This window comes from Ixodes scapularis, unplaced genomic scaffold (genome assembly GCF_016920785.2).
Source record: "Ixodes scapularis isolate PalLabHiFi unplaced genomic scaffold, ASM1692078v2 PGA_scaffold2__306_contigs__length_199485367, whole genome shotgun sequence".
Classification (NCBI taxonomy): Eukaryota; Metazoa; Arthropoda; class Arachnida; order Ixodida; family Ixodidae; genus Ixodes; species Ixodes scapularis.
This window is the reverse complement of record NW_024609857.1, coordinates 142,114,497-142,128,527: the sequence shown is the minus strand read 5'-3', so window position 1 is coordinate 142,128,527 and position 14,031 is coordinate 142,114,497. Positions and strand designations below refer to the sequence as shown.

General features: G+C 42.0%; 1 protein-coding gene across 1 annotated transcript in view; it reads right to left on the bottom strand.

The window, feature by feature from the left end:
* Nucleotides 1–14,031, bottom strand: part of LOC121836820 (cytochrome b5 reductase 4-like) — an 82,913-nt gene that overhangs the window by 23,282 nt on the left and 45,600 nt on the right. The window contains exons 5-10 of the mRNA XM_042292049.1: nucleotides 12,787–12,874; nucleotides 12,437–12,505; nucleotides 11,214–11,259; nucleotides 5,717–5,871; nucleotides 4,993–5,025; nucleotides 539–664 (exon numbers count right to left, since the gene is read on the bottom strand). Coding sequence (XP_042147983.1) covers nucleotides 539–664; nucleotides 4,993–5,025; nucleotides 5,717–5,871; nucleotides 11,214–11,259; nucleotides 12,437–12,505; nucleotides 12,787–12,874 — 517 coding nt within the window. The remainder of the gene's footprint in view (nucleotides 1–538; nucleotides 665–4,992; nucleotides 5,026–5,716; nucleotides 5,872–11,213; nucleotides 11,260–12,436; nucleotides 12,506–12,786; nucleotides 12,875–14,031) is intronic.

Genomic DNA, 14,031 nt, shown 5'->3' with positions numbered 1-14,031 from the left:
AGCACCACCAGAGCTTCGGCCCAATCAACATCATTCACCACGTGGAGATGCGGCTGTGTTTTTTTTTGCCCTACGCGAGCACGGGAGCACGTGCTCACGTGCTCGTGAGCATGTGAGCTCACGAGCAGGAACATGTGCAGCCGACGGCGGACGGACATACGGACATGGCTAGCCCCTAAGGAGCTTCGCCCCTAAAACAAGTTGGTACGCCACTGTATGGTGGGGACAGATGTTGATACTACTAACCATAATAACTATATAAGTCAAGTCGGGCCTAGCATTCATTGAAAACAAGATGAAGCACAAACCACAAGGAATAATACATGAAACACGACATGGTATTGTATTGTTGTATTGTATATTCTGCGGCGGAATCTCTTTGAAACGAGAGTCGAAGTTGGACACGCCAAAAAAGTTAAAAAAGAAAAAAAAGGAAAGAAAAGAGAAGTATGGAGCACGTGCGGCGCCATCTGGTGAGTCAATATACGCAGCAACGAGTGCCTTCGGGAAAAGCGAGGCGGAAGTGTGCTGGACGCACCTGCACTCTTCAAAGGCACCACTTGGTTGTGGCCAGGCAGGGATGTCCCCAGGCTGGACCAGGACAGGCCCGACTTCTCCTTGACCAGCCGCAGCTCTATGCATTTTAACTTGCACTTCACTTGCACTGCGCGAAGAAGTGCAAACATAGCCAGGCAGGTCGTCATGAGTTGAGAAAGGTGGATGGCACATAATAAAGAGTACACAGCAGCAGACACAACAAAATGCATGAAACCGTGACCATTTTGGCCACGTTTCAACGATATGATGTAACCGTTTGCGACCTCCTTTTTCGGCACAAAAGGAGAGTTATAACATTTTTCTAAAAAAAGGTGTTTCTCACTTGCTAAGAAGCTAAAAAAAGGCTGTTGAATTTGTCTAGAAAAGTGTTAGGTTAATGCTCTCTTCCAGAATACTATGGCACTAATAAAATTACAAAAAAGCACCTAAACAAGATTCTGAGGGAAAATGTTAGGTATCTGTTGTGGACAACTTTGGGGACTAACACGTCATCTGCATGTTTCTCTTTTCTCCTGCCGCAGTGTGGGGGGGCACCAGTACAATCGGTTAATTGATTGTGAGGCAAAAAAATTGTCAGTCTGAAATATGATTGTACTTGGTCAGCATTTCTGGGGGACAAAACACTACAGTAAAATATCAATGATACAAATCTCTCGGGGTCGCGTAAAATATTTGTATCCTCCTAAAATTGTATATTCAAAAGGGCTTCAAATAAGGTAATAAAATACGCACACATAGGTACTCGGTGAGAACAGGGGCGGCTTGCTAAAATGGCGTCTGAACTGAGAATGGGTGAAAGAAAGCATTGCAAAGGCTGGGGCGGGCAAGCGTCTCGAGACGTGGTTTGAGTCCCGCTCAGCTTGTGTGCTGGCTTAGGCAATGCTTTCCCCCACTCAGTCTCGACTGAGATGCTGTTTCTAGCAAGCCGGCCCAGATGGCTCTGAATGAGAAACTTGCTTCAATCCCAAAGGCAATGCAATACCGGCAGTATTGCACTGCCTTCGGGATTGGCCGACTTTTTCTATTTGTTGAGGTTTTTCTACCCTATCCTTAGACGTGGTTAAAAAGCCTCGGCAAGGGCAGGCAATAGCTTTCTAGCCATGTCAACTGTGACCTTGTGGAGTCTGGCCAAGACTACCCTGGCTGAGCAAAGAGGTCGTTCATGGCTTAATGACATGTGAGCTGAGCTAGTAGGACAGAATATCAAGGTGGCGGAAAGCGCCCCAATGTCGTGTACGTCAAGGTGCCTAGATATTTTTTAATTCGAGAGACTCCACCCCCTCCAAAGTCAGCGCTTTTGTTCGTATCATCTGCCGCGCAGCCTGCGAGAGTGCCAAATGTGACACATTGCAGGTAAGGCTTTTTGGCCGGGAAAAGTAACAGATTACAGATAAGGCATTTTGGCTGGGCTTTTTAGAAAATTTGTGTCGTCCCGAAATTCGGATCAACCGTGATTGTATCATCGAGATTCTACTGTATTTGGCTCCAGGCAACACTTGATGTATGTGTCTTAAAAATCTATCTTTGAAGTCCAGTGCCCTTGAACTACCATTCTTTAATGCACATGCTATGCAGATAAAAAAGATTGCTGAAAAAAGAATTTTTCAATGTAATTTAGTTTCCTCTACAAAGTCACTGTAAGACACGCATGTGCATGCTAGCCGACGTCTACTTTAGCAATGGGAAAATCATTCTTCACATTTGCTATCGAATGTCCTGTGACTCGGCCAAATCTGTAGCCCAGAGAAGACAGTCAAAATATGTAGGACAATTACTTTCCATGTTTTGTGTGCATATATGGGAGTCTGAAGTTTCATAGAAGGAGTAATCTTGAGTATCCTGAGTTCTTGTGGATCAAAGTAATATCAGCCGATGGCAGGAATTTCTTGATAGGTAATTACTACTTTCCACCAATGTTTGATCGCAATGTCTTTTGTCAGCATATTGCAACTTCCTCGAACACAATATTAACATTTCAGAATTTCACGGGCACATGTATGGCAATTTTAATTTCCAGGGTTTGATTGACAATCTGACAGCCTCATCTGTTACTAACATACTAACACAAGATTAAAGCTACTTTGTTTATTGGACTTCGTAGACCTTAGCGGTTTCGAGCAACGTGATAATGTCAAAAACTGCTGTAAAAACATACTTGACCTTGCTCTGGTCACTTTTGCCGTCGATATCAGCCTTGCTGCGGAACCACTATCTTGAGTGGATGACCATCACCAACCGTTTATTGTAATGTTTGCCTTTAAAGTTACAAGACATATTTTTCACGCCCAGTCGTGGTTTTCCTACACGAACGGCAATTACTATTCCTTATATTAGTATCTCAGTGACCATGACTGGAGTAGTATTCTAGAGCAGGGATCTCTAAACTTTTGGCTCAGGGGCCGGATCGGGGATATGTCGCGGTCTCGAGGGCCAGAAAATAAATAAGAAAATACAAATTAGGAAATTTAAACTTAGAGTAACAATGAAAAAAGAATCTAAGGCAAACAAATCACAAATACATATACTTTATATTCAAATATAATAATTAGCTAAGTATGACATTACACAATAATTGGGACCCAGAAAACTCATACATCAAAGTGCCTAGGAACTTCGGCATGTTCAGAAACACATAACACTGATAAGAATGGTAGACCTCATGCTGACAATATGCAATGGTTACGACACAGGACATTAAGCACAATGTACATAGGAGCACAAAGGCATAGGAACACAAAAGCCTACGTATAGTTACACAGATATGAATCAGGGGATCCTAAGAGTAGTGATGACAATACCTAATGAACAATATGGTAAGAGGACCTGTGTTACAATAGGCAGTTTCTTCTTGTTCTTTATGGTAGCATAGATTGCACGGTTGGTGCGCGGTACGGTGACACTTCTTTACGTTTTGCGCTGGTAGCAGTGGGCCTGCTCGAAGCGAGCCACGAGCGAGGCTTCACTGAAAAGATTGCGGCCAGCCATGGGCTGGTCGGAAGACCTTTGCGGGCCCGATTTGACCCGTGGGCCGGGGTTTGGAGACCTTTGTTCTAGAGGGTTAGTGCATTGAGTCATCTACAGACAAACTTTCTTCTATTGCGATGAAAAGCATCGAACTGTTCATACCAAAGAAGGTATTTCGTAAACGTAAGTATACCTTGTATATTTCACAAAGGAGCTACGACATTGCTTAAGCCGTAAGCTGCACTATCATTGGCTGTACCAGAAAACTGGACAACATGACTGTATTACAAGAAATTTAGTGAATTTTGAGTGTCAGCAAAGCGACCGTATGAGCATGATGGGCAAAAATACAAGAAGTTTATGAAAGAATCATTAAGCACACAGCCTCAGGGTATGTGGAAGTTTGTCAAAGAAAGCACGAAAGATAATGTTAGCGCTATCACGCTGCGACATGATGACGATTTCTTTTCGAACCCAGTAGATGTGAATATTTTTGCGAATCATTCCCGTTCTAGCTTCAGTGCGAATGATACCCAACTTGTTGTCAAGCTCGGATACCAATAGCACGGATTTTTTGACAGTCACTCCAATAGATGAAAGCGAAGTATTAAAGGCAATGAAAAAATTTAAAATGAAAGTGTCCTCGGGTGTGGATGGAATTGTTAGTTTTATAGTCAAGTGTCGTGCTCAATTGCTTTGTCAAGTGTTGCTTCACACTTGTCACTTGAATCTGGAATTTTTTCTACAGCATAGAAATGCCCTGTTGTTGTTCCTTTGCAAAAATCGTGCGACCGTTCTGTTGTTAACAATTATGAGCCTATATCTCTGCTCTGCAGCCTATTCAAGTAAAAGTACTTATTGTTGGGCTAATTGGAGACAACCTTTTGGACCATGGTTAAAAGTGCTAAAAAGACAAACACAAGAGCCCGTGTTTGTCTTCTTTCTTCTCTTTGTCTTTTTAGCGCTTTCGACCATGGTTCGAAACAGCCTATCCAAGGTTTTTGAAATCTTCTCACACACCCACCTGTACGGATATTTTTCTCGCAAAATTATTTGTGAGCAACAATGGTTTTATGAAAGGCCGCTCATCGGAAACAAACCTATGTTCCTTCTTGAGTCATGTTGTACCATTTGTGCATAGCTGAGAAGAAGCAGATGCAGTGTACTTCAATACGACCAAAGCATTTAATAAGGTTAATCATAAACCACTTCTGAGTAAACTTTATTACTACGGTCTATCTGCTATGTACTGCCGTCTCTTTAATAGTTATTTATCCCAATGAGCGAACTTTGCACAAGTGACCGGTCACCTTTCTGTTCCTTTCGTGTCTAGTTCTGGTGTTCCCCAAGGCAGTAACCTTGGACCTAGTATTTCTAATTTTTGGGAATGATATTGCTTCTTGTATTAAAAGCAACTACCTTAGAGTTGCTTTTTGATGAAGTTATGTGGAGGATTGTAGTAGTACTTGCCATTATAGTTGCAGTATACCGATTCTTGCAATTCTGAATAAAGAAAAACAAAAGAACAGCACATCAGTATGTATAAAACAATAACTTTAATAATTAAAAAAAAAAAACTGACATGTAATTTACAGTTAACTAAGCATTTGCAATACTTGCTTTTTCATTTCTAAGATGCTTTAGTCAGCTGGCCAGCCAAAAAAGCTACATATTCTAAAAAGTTTTCAAACCTTGTGACTTCGCCAACCTTAGCTAAAGTGCCAGCCACAGGAACAAGCTATTTCCGAGATAAAGTATTGTAGTATGTCAACAAGACTGCACAGTTTTGCACAGTACTAAACAACACAATGCACAGTCTTGGTGAGAGAAAATGTTTGTGCAGCCATCAGTATGACACACAGCCTATGGAAATACTTGTATTGCCATACTACAAGACATCCATCACTTCAGGATCTTACAAAGGTCAATTACACAAATACAGTTTACTACATTCAATCCTTCCAAATTTTCATAACTACAGCTGGTTTCCTTTCTAACAATCTGCTCCTTTTGGTGCTGAAGTCACATAACCACATGTATACTGACAGGCCAATGCTTTCGGGCCCTTGAAATGCCTCCCCTTCAATGGATTTGATATGCACAACAAGCTCTGGTGGTATTTAACAGCGCATGAACACAAGAAAGGATGATTCCTACACCATGCACGGGCAGAGAGTGGGAGGGAGGAACTCACCGATATGTACTAGATAGAGGAACTTGGAGACCCGTACCCGTATCCTCAGCTTCTTGCCGGACAAGTCCGTGCCCACCTTGTCGTCCTCAATTGCATAGTCACCCTTGCACTGTACCACTATCGTGACCGTAGAGTCGTCCTGCGACCACTCGTAGCTGCAATAAAATATGTGAACGCAGGGTTGAGGACCATTACAGCATATCTAGGGTTCCGTGTTTCCCGATAAATCCAGAGAACTCCGGAAAACACTCGCCGGTAAAATATTCGTCGGTTCGGACTTATTTGATACACTCTGAATTTCAAAATTGCAATGTCAAAGGAAAGGAAAGTATATAACATGGTATTCTACAAGTTAATTTTGTCAGAGAACAGAGTCAGTTTTCTCGAGGAGAGGCCACTCCAGTTTCCTTTCAAATCTTAGACTATTGACGAAAAGGGATTTAATCATTTATCTCGTCAAGGTTCCTTTGGGACAATAGACCCTTTCCGAAATTCAGTCTGGCCACTTCAATAGCTATCATCATTGCCACCTTGACGGTGCTCAAAAGTGCGGCTGGCCACATTGTACGAGGGAGACGCCACCAACGTTGCCATGAGCATGTACGGCATCGCGAGTACGAGCACTGCTGCTGCTGGCAGTCTAACAGTCTCGTGGACCACACGTCTGTCGCCTATTTCAGACTTTCAGCCCGGTCGAGGACTGCGCCTGTGGCAGCATTAACGCAGTCGTCGATGTTACAATTGTTCACTACGCTGTCTTCAGTTGCGACTGCATGGCACATGAAGTCAGCGGTGAAGTCTTCCATAGCGTTGACAGTGACGATTTCGCCGCTTGCATTCTTCTGGCTTGACGCCCCAAGTGCCGCGTGTCCGCCGGTCAGATCGGCGAATGCGTAGCTTGCCCCTTCACTAGCAAGTTCGCTCACCGCGTCTTGACTGCTCGGATCGGCGATTGCGTCATTCGTCACTCCAGCATCAGCGGCGGAAAACTTCGGCATTGATGGCGGCGCCTGTCGTACTCGTGGTTTCTTTCTGGGCGGCCTTTTCGCGACGTTGAAAGCGAAGATGCTCGGCACTGCTTCCTGTCTGAGGTAGCAACGTTTACTAGCGACGTTCAGAATGTAGTCACCCTCTCGAAAGTGTCCTGAGCAAATCTTAGTGTACTTCGTAATGGAGAAGTGCTTGCCTTCGTCACGTTTTATCGCAACAATCCATTTTTTTCGGAGAGCGGGGTCGGATGGGATGGCGAACAAAGATACCTCTAAAGAAAAAAGTATACAAATTCGCAAGAGGTCACACGAAATGCCCGAATGTTAACGTTATCTCAATACCCCAAGCCCAGCAACAACGCTTCTGTTTACAAAAAGAAAAGGGTGCAGATGCATGCTCCCTTCCGTCACGCTAGCGCTTGAGAAGGAGCACGAGACGGCTTATATCATTCCATGCTACTAATCTGTCGGGATCTCTTCCATTTTGATCGTCGCAGCGGTCGCGTGCGTGCACCGCCCAACCGCGAGCGCACCGCCCAACCGCAAGCGCACCGCCCAACCGCGAGCCAGAGGAATCCTTGAGTCCTTTTTGCTTACACAGCGGCACACAGCAATGAAAAGGCATCGCAGAAGCAGCGTGTGGCGAAGTATCAGCCGCGCAACACCTTCTGGGGCCTAAGTGGTGTCGGTGGTGTAGCGCAAGTTGAGCAAGCGCCGATGCGACCATACATGCTTATGGCGGACGCACGCCGCACCACGCCCACCTGCGAAGCTTCGCAACCGTTCCGGTAGATGGCGCTGAATTTGTAAAAGGGTCTATTGGTCATTGTACTTCAGGCTAGACGAGGAGTTGTGTTTTTTTTTTACAGTGAAAGTTATGAACCCCTAGAATTTATGGGAGTGGGCGGTGCAGGTGAAGCTTTAATATATTATTTTTTCTTTATTTGTTTTGCAGGTTCGCCGTGTAGGGGGCAGAGATAAAGGCGTGGTACTTGACAAAGCTTTTGCCTTCTGAAGTTCAGTAGCTCAGTATAGTTATAATAATTCACAAAACATTACATGACAATTCTACGAGATAAATCAAAGCAAAAAGAGAAAGTAAAAGCCACACTTTAATTTAAAAAATATACCATAAGTAATTGTCAGTAAATTTTAGTCGTGTTACAACTAAAAACAAACCCAAAAACTAGAATATAGTAATGCATATCTTGGACACGTGAACATCATACAATAAATTCAAGTAAAATTATTAAATTTTTTTCATACTTGCTATACATAGCGATTATGTTCTTGATGCAATACACTATCCAGATGATAATGCAATTTCACTGCCAACCAAGAAACTTCTGCGATCATTTTTAAAACTAAAAAACATTTTCTTCAAGTCAATGTTCAAATCCATTTTATTAGAGTTTTTGTTGTTTGAAAAGGTAGCACTGGTTGTAAACTTTTCCTCCCTTCATTAGTCCACTGTGTGCAGCCACAGGGGGGAGTGGTGAAATAAAATGGGGAAAAAAACAGCTTTTCAGCGATTACAAATAGGAGTTTGGTGATGTTAAAATAAAGATGTTTATTGAAGTAGTCACGCTTTTAGATATAAGACACTATGGCAAGTTTTGTGGTGGGACAGTTAGTATTGCCAATGACAAGGTCACCAACGGCAAATTTAGCTGAACAAATATCTCTTCATACAGGCAAGTTCTTACGAGTTAGCGTAAGTTCATGTCCAGATACTGTCCATTTTTATTTTGAATTTCGGAAAATTAGGAATGCAGCAAAATTAAATTTTGAATGCAGAAGATTTTATAATTTAACCAAATAAACTTTGATAAAATCTGAATTGTGGGCAAAAACTAAACTCCAAAACACAGCCTTTGAATTTTGCAAACATTAAACTAATACAAAACCTCAATGTTATGATACAAGTCAATGAACCTACTACATACCCTAATATCCCGAGCGAGTGCCCAATCAAAATTTTAAAAGAATCATGTAAAACTGGGGGATTGGCACCCCTTAGGTTAACAATAAGTAAAAATATGTCAATTCTCTGTTCTCCAAATGTTACAAAATTGGGAAGGTGGGTATATGCTTATCGTGGAATGCGCGGATGCTCAGTATTTTAGAATATATCAATGAGAACAATGACAAAATTCTTTTCAAACGAGCCAAAGAACGACCCAGTTCTGGCTCCTAGACTGGTGGGCTATACATAGTATGGGAGGTAAGATGGACCCGAGACTTTACTAAGTTTGTTCTACTTGATACTGTAGTATTATAGGTTGTCTCAAGTATGAGGGCTGATTGAGAGGTAATGAAACTGTTCCTGTTCTCTGCATTGAGGTAGATGGGCAGTGTTGTGCGGAAGTCTGTTAAGGTAATTCAGTTCAATCCACTCATAATGACATAATGGTTATAATGACCAGTTTCTAGACTAAAAACGCTCAGTTTCTAGTCCAGATACAACGATAATTGGTTATAACAGTTGAATTTTTGGGTTTTCTCATTATCGGTATAAGTAGATTGCACTGAACATCCATTTGTCTGAAACTAGAGTTGAACCGTTATAGATATAGACTTTAGCATTCTGTTGCAGCAAGCGTAGACCGCTTAGTATACGTGTCATTACAGCAGATGACGAGACGTGCTTTTGAGAGTATGGCACAGGTGCACGATTGAATTTTGCCTTAACAGGGTGGTAATTGCACCGTGAAACACTTCATACAGCCCTAACTTATCTCCACACGAGCGCTCGGCATCTGCAACACTCAGAAAAAAAAACAATAACAAAAACAGCGCAGAAATAAGTTTTCGTTTATGGCGCTCCGTGCATTCACGAGGGCGTCCATCAAACCATTCTGCCAATCTTGGCTGCGAGGCAGCTATGTAGCTGCTTCGTCTCAGAAACGATCACAGGGTCGTGTCGCAGCTGAGTCACAACCACAGTCCCTCTCCGGTGCACCACTCCATGGGGGGGAGGGGGGCCAGTCTCATGGCGGCCAGGCACACTGCTCAAGGACCCAGTTGCCCCGGAGGCTGCCGCCAAGCCGAAGTCAACACAGTTTACAGTGAGGTATGCGGTGGCCGCGCACCCCAGGTCTCGGGCGAACTGATGGACCTCAGTGAGGACGACCCATGGGACCAGTGGTGTGTGCGTGCATGTGGGGGGGTCTCCAGGCCAAACAAAGCGACGGTGTTCCCAGCAGCCTAGCCGTATGTCTGAATTCCGGCGTACTTCGATTTTTAGGAGAGGGGAGTATGGCGCTCTGTACATTCACGAGGGCGTCCATCAAACCATTCTGCCAATCTTGGCCGCCAGGCAGCTATGTAGCTGCCTCGCCTCAAACACAATCACATGATCGTGTCGCCGCGGGGTCGATCGGGATCTCGGATTCGGCCCCCTACGTGCCGCTTTCTCTCCTAGCCACTGGATGGCGCTGCAGGCGCCCCGTGGCAAGCGAGGAGAAACCTCCTCGCCCATCAATTGATATGTACTCGGTGGGTCAGGGGGCGAGAGGCCTCTTAGAACTTCGGATGAAACCGAGACGCAGGCAGATGGGTGGCGACCGGATCTAGGATATCGTGGGACACGAGGCCTGGGGGCCTTCTTTGTGTTTAGCTTTCGGCTTAACGTGAGTTTGTAAATATTTGTGTAATGTCGCTTGTATTTGTAGTTTAGATTGAGTGTTTTGTAGCGTTGTGTTTTATTGTACCAATAAACGGGGAGCGGAATCCCGCTCCCGTGAAAGAACCAGGCTGGACTCGAGTTGTTGACGGACCACGTGGGAAACGGCGAATCCCTACACTTTATATGACGAAGTGAGCAAAGCCGCGTCTGCTGCACTGAAAGTGATGTCACCAGACATTTTTCTACATTTGTTTGAACTGTTTTTGAAACATTTTAGCTAATATATAGAATGTGAAGAATGCCACATTGAAAAGAAATAGATAATCAGAACTTTTATTCACCAAATTGTGAATAAAAAAGTCACTCATTATTTTTCAATTGGCCCTCGTAAATAACTGAGACTTTGAAAGACACTTCTCAATGTGCAGTAAAAGCTTGAAAAAATGAAGAAAGCATGTCTAGGGTTGGCAGCAAAAAAAAAAAAAGCAGTGCTAGACATACTTGGTAATGCCGATGTATCTCAACACAAGCTGTTGAGATATTTAAGTACAGGCTTTTCACTTGAATAATGCTTTAGTTATGTAGCAATCTGAAAGTTTCCAAAACTTCTTTTCTGAATTAGAATTGGCTAAAGATTGTGTTGCCTCTGTAAATACAAATATTAGGAAGTTTGTCCTGGATCAAATTAATAAAATCTCGATTCAACAAATGTGAGGTTAAAAAACAATTTTTTTCTAGACTCTCCCCTTCCCTTCCCCCCTCCCTCCTTAAAAGAAGAAAAAAAAAAACTCCTAAGACATAGTTTTGGGTATGACACCTTGTCTTGTTTTAAGAAAGCAAGATGTCAGGGTGAATTATAACTTTTTGAGCCCATACTCACCTCATAGAAGGCCTTGATGACATCTCTTCACTTAAATCCGGATTATCTAAAAGAAAATAATAAATAAAAAACTGCAATGAACTGCACACACACAGAATATTTGGAGCATGTTGGCCAACATGCAGCCAGACAAAAAAGAGTTTGCAGTATATGCATGTCACTGTCCCTAACTGCAACCTGTTTTCGTGTAGTATCATTTTCAAAAGTAAGCCTCTTATAATAAACAAATTTCATGCATATACTTTCCTCAGCACCAATGGAAAGCCAATCAATGTGATATATAGGAAATCAGCAAATAATAAGGCAACAATAATGCCCACAATTAAAAATGCAGTAAGAATGCGGGCGAGCTGGTGGAAGTGAATAATGTCATAAAAATACAAGAGAAAGGGTTTTTATGAAAGTCAAAAGAAGAAGATGCAAGAGAAGGAAGTTCGAGGCAAGCCCCTTCCTGTGTAATTTTCCTTCCATTAAATTTTCAAAGTTTTTCTATCTCTTTTATACCATCAGAAATAAAATCTAGGATTTTGATAATGTGAATGTCATTTATTTATTTTATTAGAGAGGAGAGTGAACACCTGAGAAAAAATGGCAATTAAATCAAATAAGGGTGCTGTTAGTAAGAGTTTGTTTACAAAAAACAGCATCGCTAACTACAGCAATTGAAGAAAGATGGTGGTAGCAAATGAGATATTGAATGTGCGACTGTTAACGATCAATATGCCAACCCCATAAATGTGATCAAGACGAGCTGAGTGATAAGAGGGTTCAAAGATGAGTTTCTGGATGTCATGCTCCACGCTCCCGCACAGTCCACGTTTCTGAATCCATACAATTCTGCCTCGTCATTCACTTTTCGTAAGTTCCGACGAATGACAACACACAATAATCTTTTGGGGATATTTTAAAAACCCTATATAACATGTAGAACACGTTGTCATCCAAAAGAAGAGGAAGTCAATGACATTTTTAGTAAGAGGTCCGAACCTGTAAAACGCCAGTAGGTGCTGCCATAGCCAGATCCCCAAGAACCACAGATGAATAAATCCTTCAATATTTCATCAATAAGAAGTGTCTTCAATTTCGCCTGCTCCCAACCAAATACCATCCAAAAAACAGTGACTCTTTTTTGTGCCCTTCAGTTCAAAACAAACACAACCAATCAGGCACAGGTGTAAATAAAATTAGAATAGCACATGTTCTGGACCGAAAGCAAACCATACCTTCAGAAACACCAGTGTCGCTTCGTTGTAGTCTCTTGAAAAATGGTATCCTCGGCACCACAAAGCTAGCTGAGGATGAGATAAAAACTCAGATTGGTATCTTTTTCACATCGCCAATTGCCATATGTTATTGATGCCAATAAAAAAAACATATGCGACAATCCCATGTCTGTAATAAAGTCTGAGTATGAACCCCCTACAAAAAATTAACAGTAGCAGCTAATGCTTACCAATCTTGAGTCTACACCAAGAAAGTATTGAATCAAGAACTATGTGCACAAATGAGTGATATACAGAATACATAGGCAGCAGAATGAAGGCTAGAAACGAGAAGAAAAGTAGGGACACACATTTCCGTATGGAATTGGCAGGCGGACCCACAAGCCTCCCAACAAGACACTTTTCCAACATGGACTCGAAATTCACCCACTTGTGCACCTGTGAAAAGAGAGTTTACACAGAAGAACGACTGAGATTAGCAAACAATTATAATCAAAGCAACAAAATACTCTTTTTTTTTTTTTTTTTTTTTCAATTTTGAGGTTTTTGGTTTTAGAAACTAATTATACACCCTGACACTAAGTTTAATAACCATATGCCAAATAGTTACGTCGTTATAAAAGATTTTCAACCCATTGTGAGGCAGTAACGGAGTGAAGGAGTTCAATGTTTCAATGAATTTTTCTCAGTTCCACTTTTTGCTGCAATTTTCATACGAAGGAATCTTTTGTTCGAAGGTAAAAGCATTCTGATACCACAGTCAAGATGTTCCTGAACTGAAATTTACTGTAGAATCGGGCTATCTACTTTATTTTGTTTTAATTTGAAGTCATCATTGAAAGCAAAACTATGTTTTCAGAAATTGACATAGGACAGATACGCATATCATATTTTGAGGTAATCACTCTTCCTTAAATATTTACATTGAGTTATAAAACCTAGAAAACCCAAAGTTCCACATCTCCCACTTTATATTCTGGTAGTCAAAATGGTGCTTACTAACTTCATTTGCATATCATAGATTTCTTAACGAAGATTGACATATCTTCTTATGCAGGTATGTAAAGTTGTCCTAAAGAGCTGAAAGTTTGCACAGTTCATTTACATCTGACGTTAAATCTCTCCTGCCAATTTCATTCCGATCACCTGAGTAGCTCAGAAGTTAAATCTCTAGCCAGTGTCCCCCTTAAGAGCAGACAATAGCTTAATGTATGCAAAGTAGCTGCTAAGGAGCACAGGGTGTTTTGGCTAGGTGGTGTCAAGACCAATGCAGCATTGTTCACGGTCCTATTGAGGAAGTCAAGATAGTTTTTACTATGTGTTGGACTAATTACTGCAAATTAATTAGCTAACTTTTTAAATATTAACTTCTGAGCAAACCCTCCAATGCAAAAGTTGTAGAGCGTGCTGAGAAAAGTCCCATCGTGTCCTTTTCAGCGAGGCAGCCTCCGTGTGTCTAATCACAGTTTGCTAGCAGGTAGCAACGTGGGAGCAAAGACAAAGGCGCAATTGAGTGTTAAACATATTTTGGAAAACATCAAAGATGCTTCCCATTGACGGCAGCAAATGTCTTTAGAAAAACTACTATACACTTG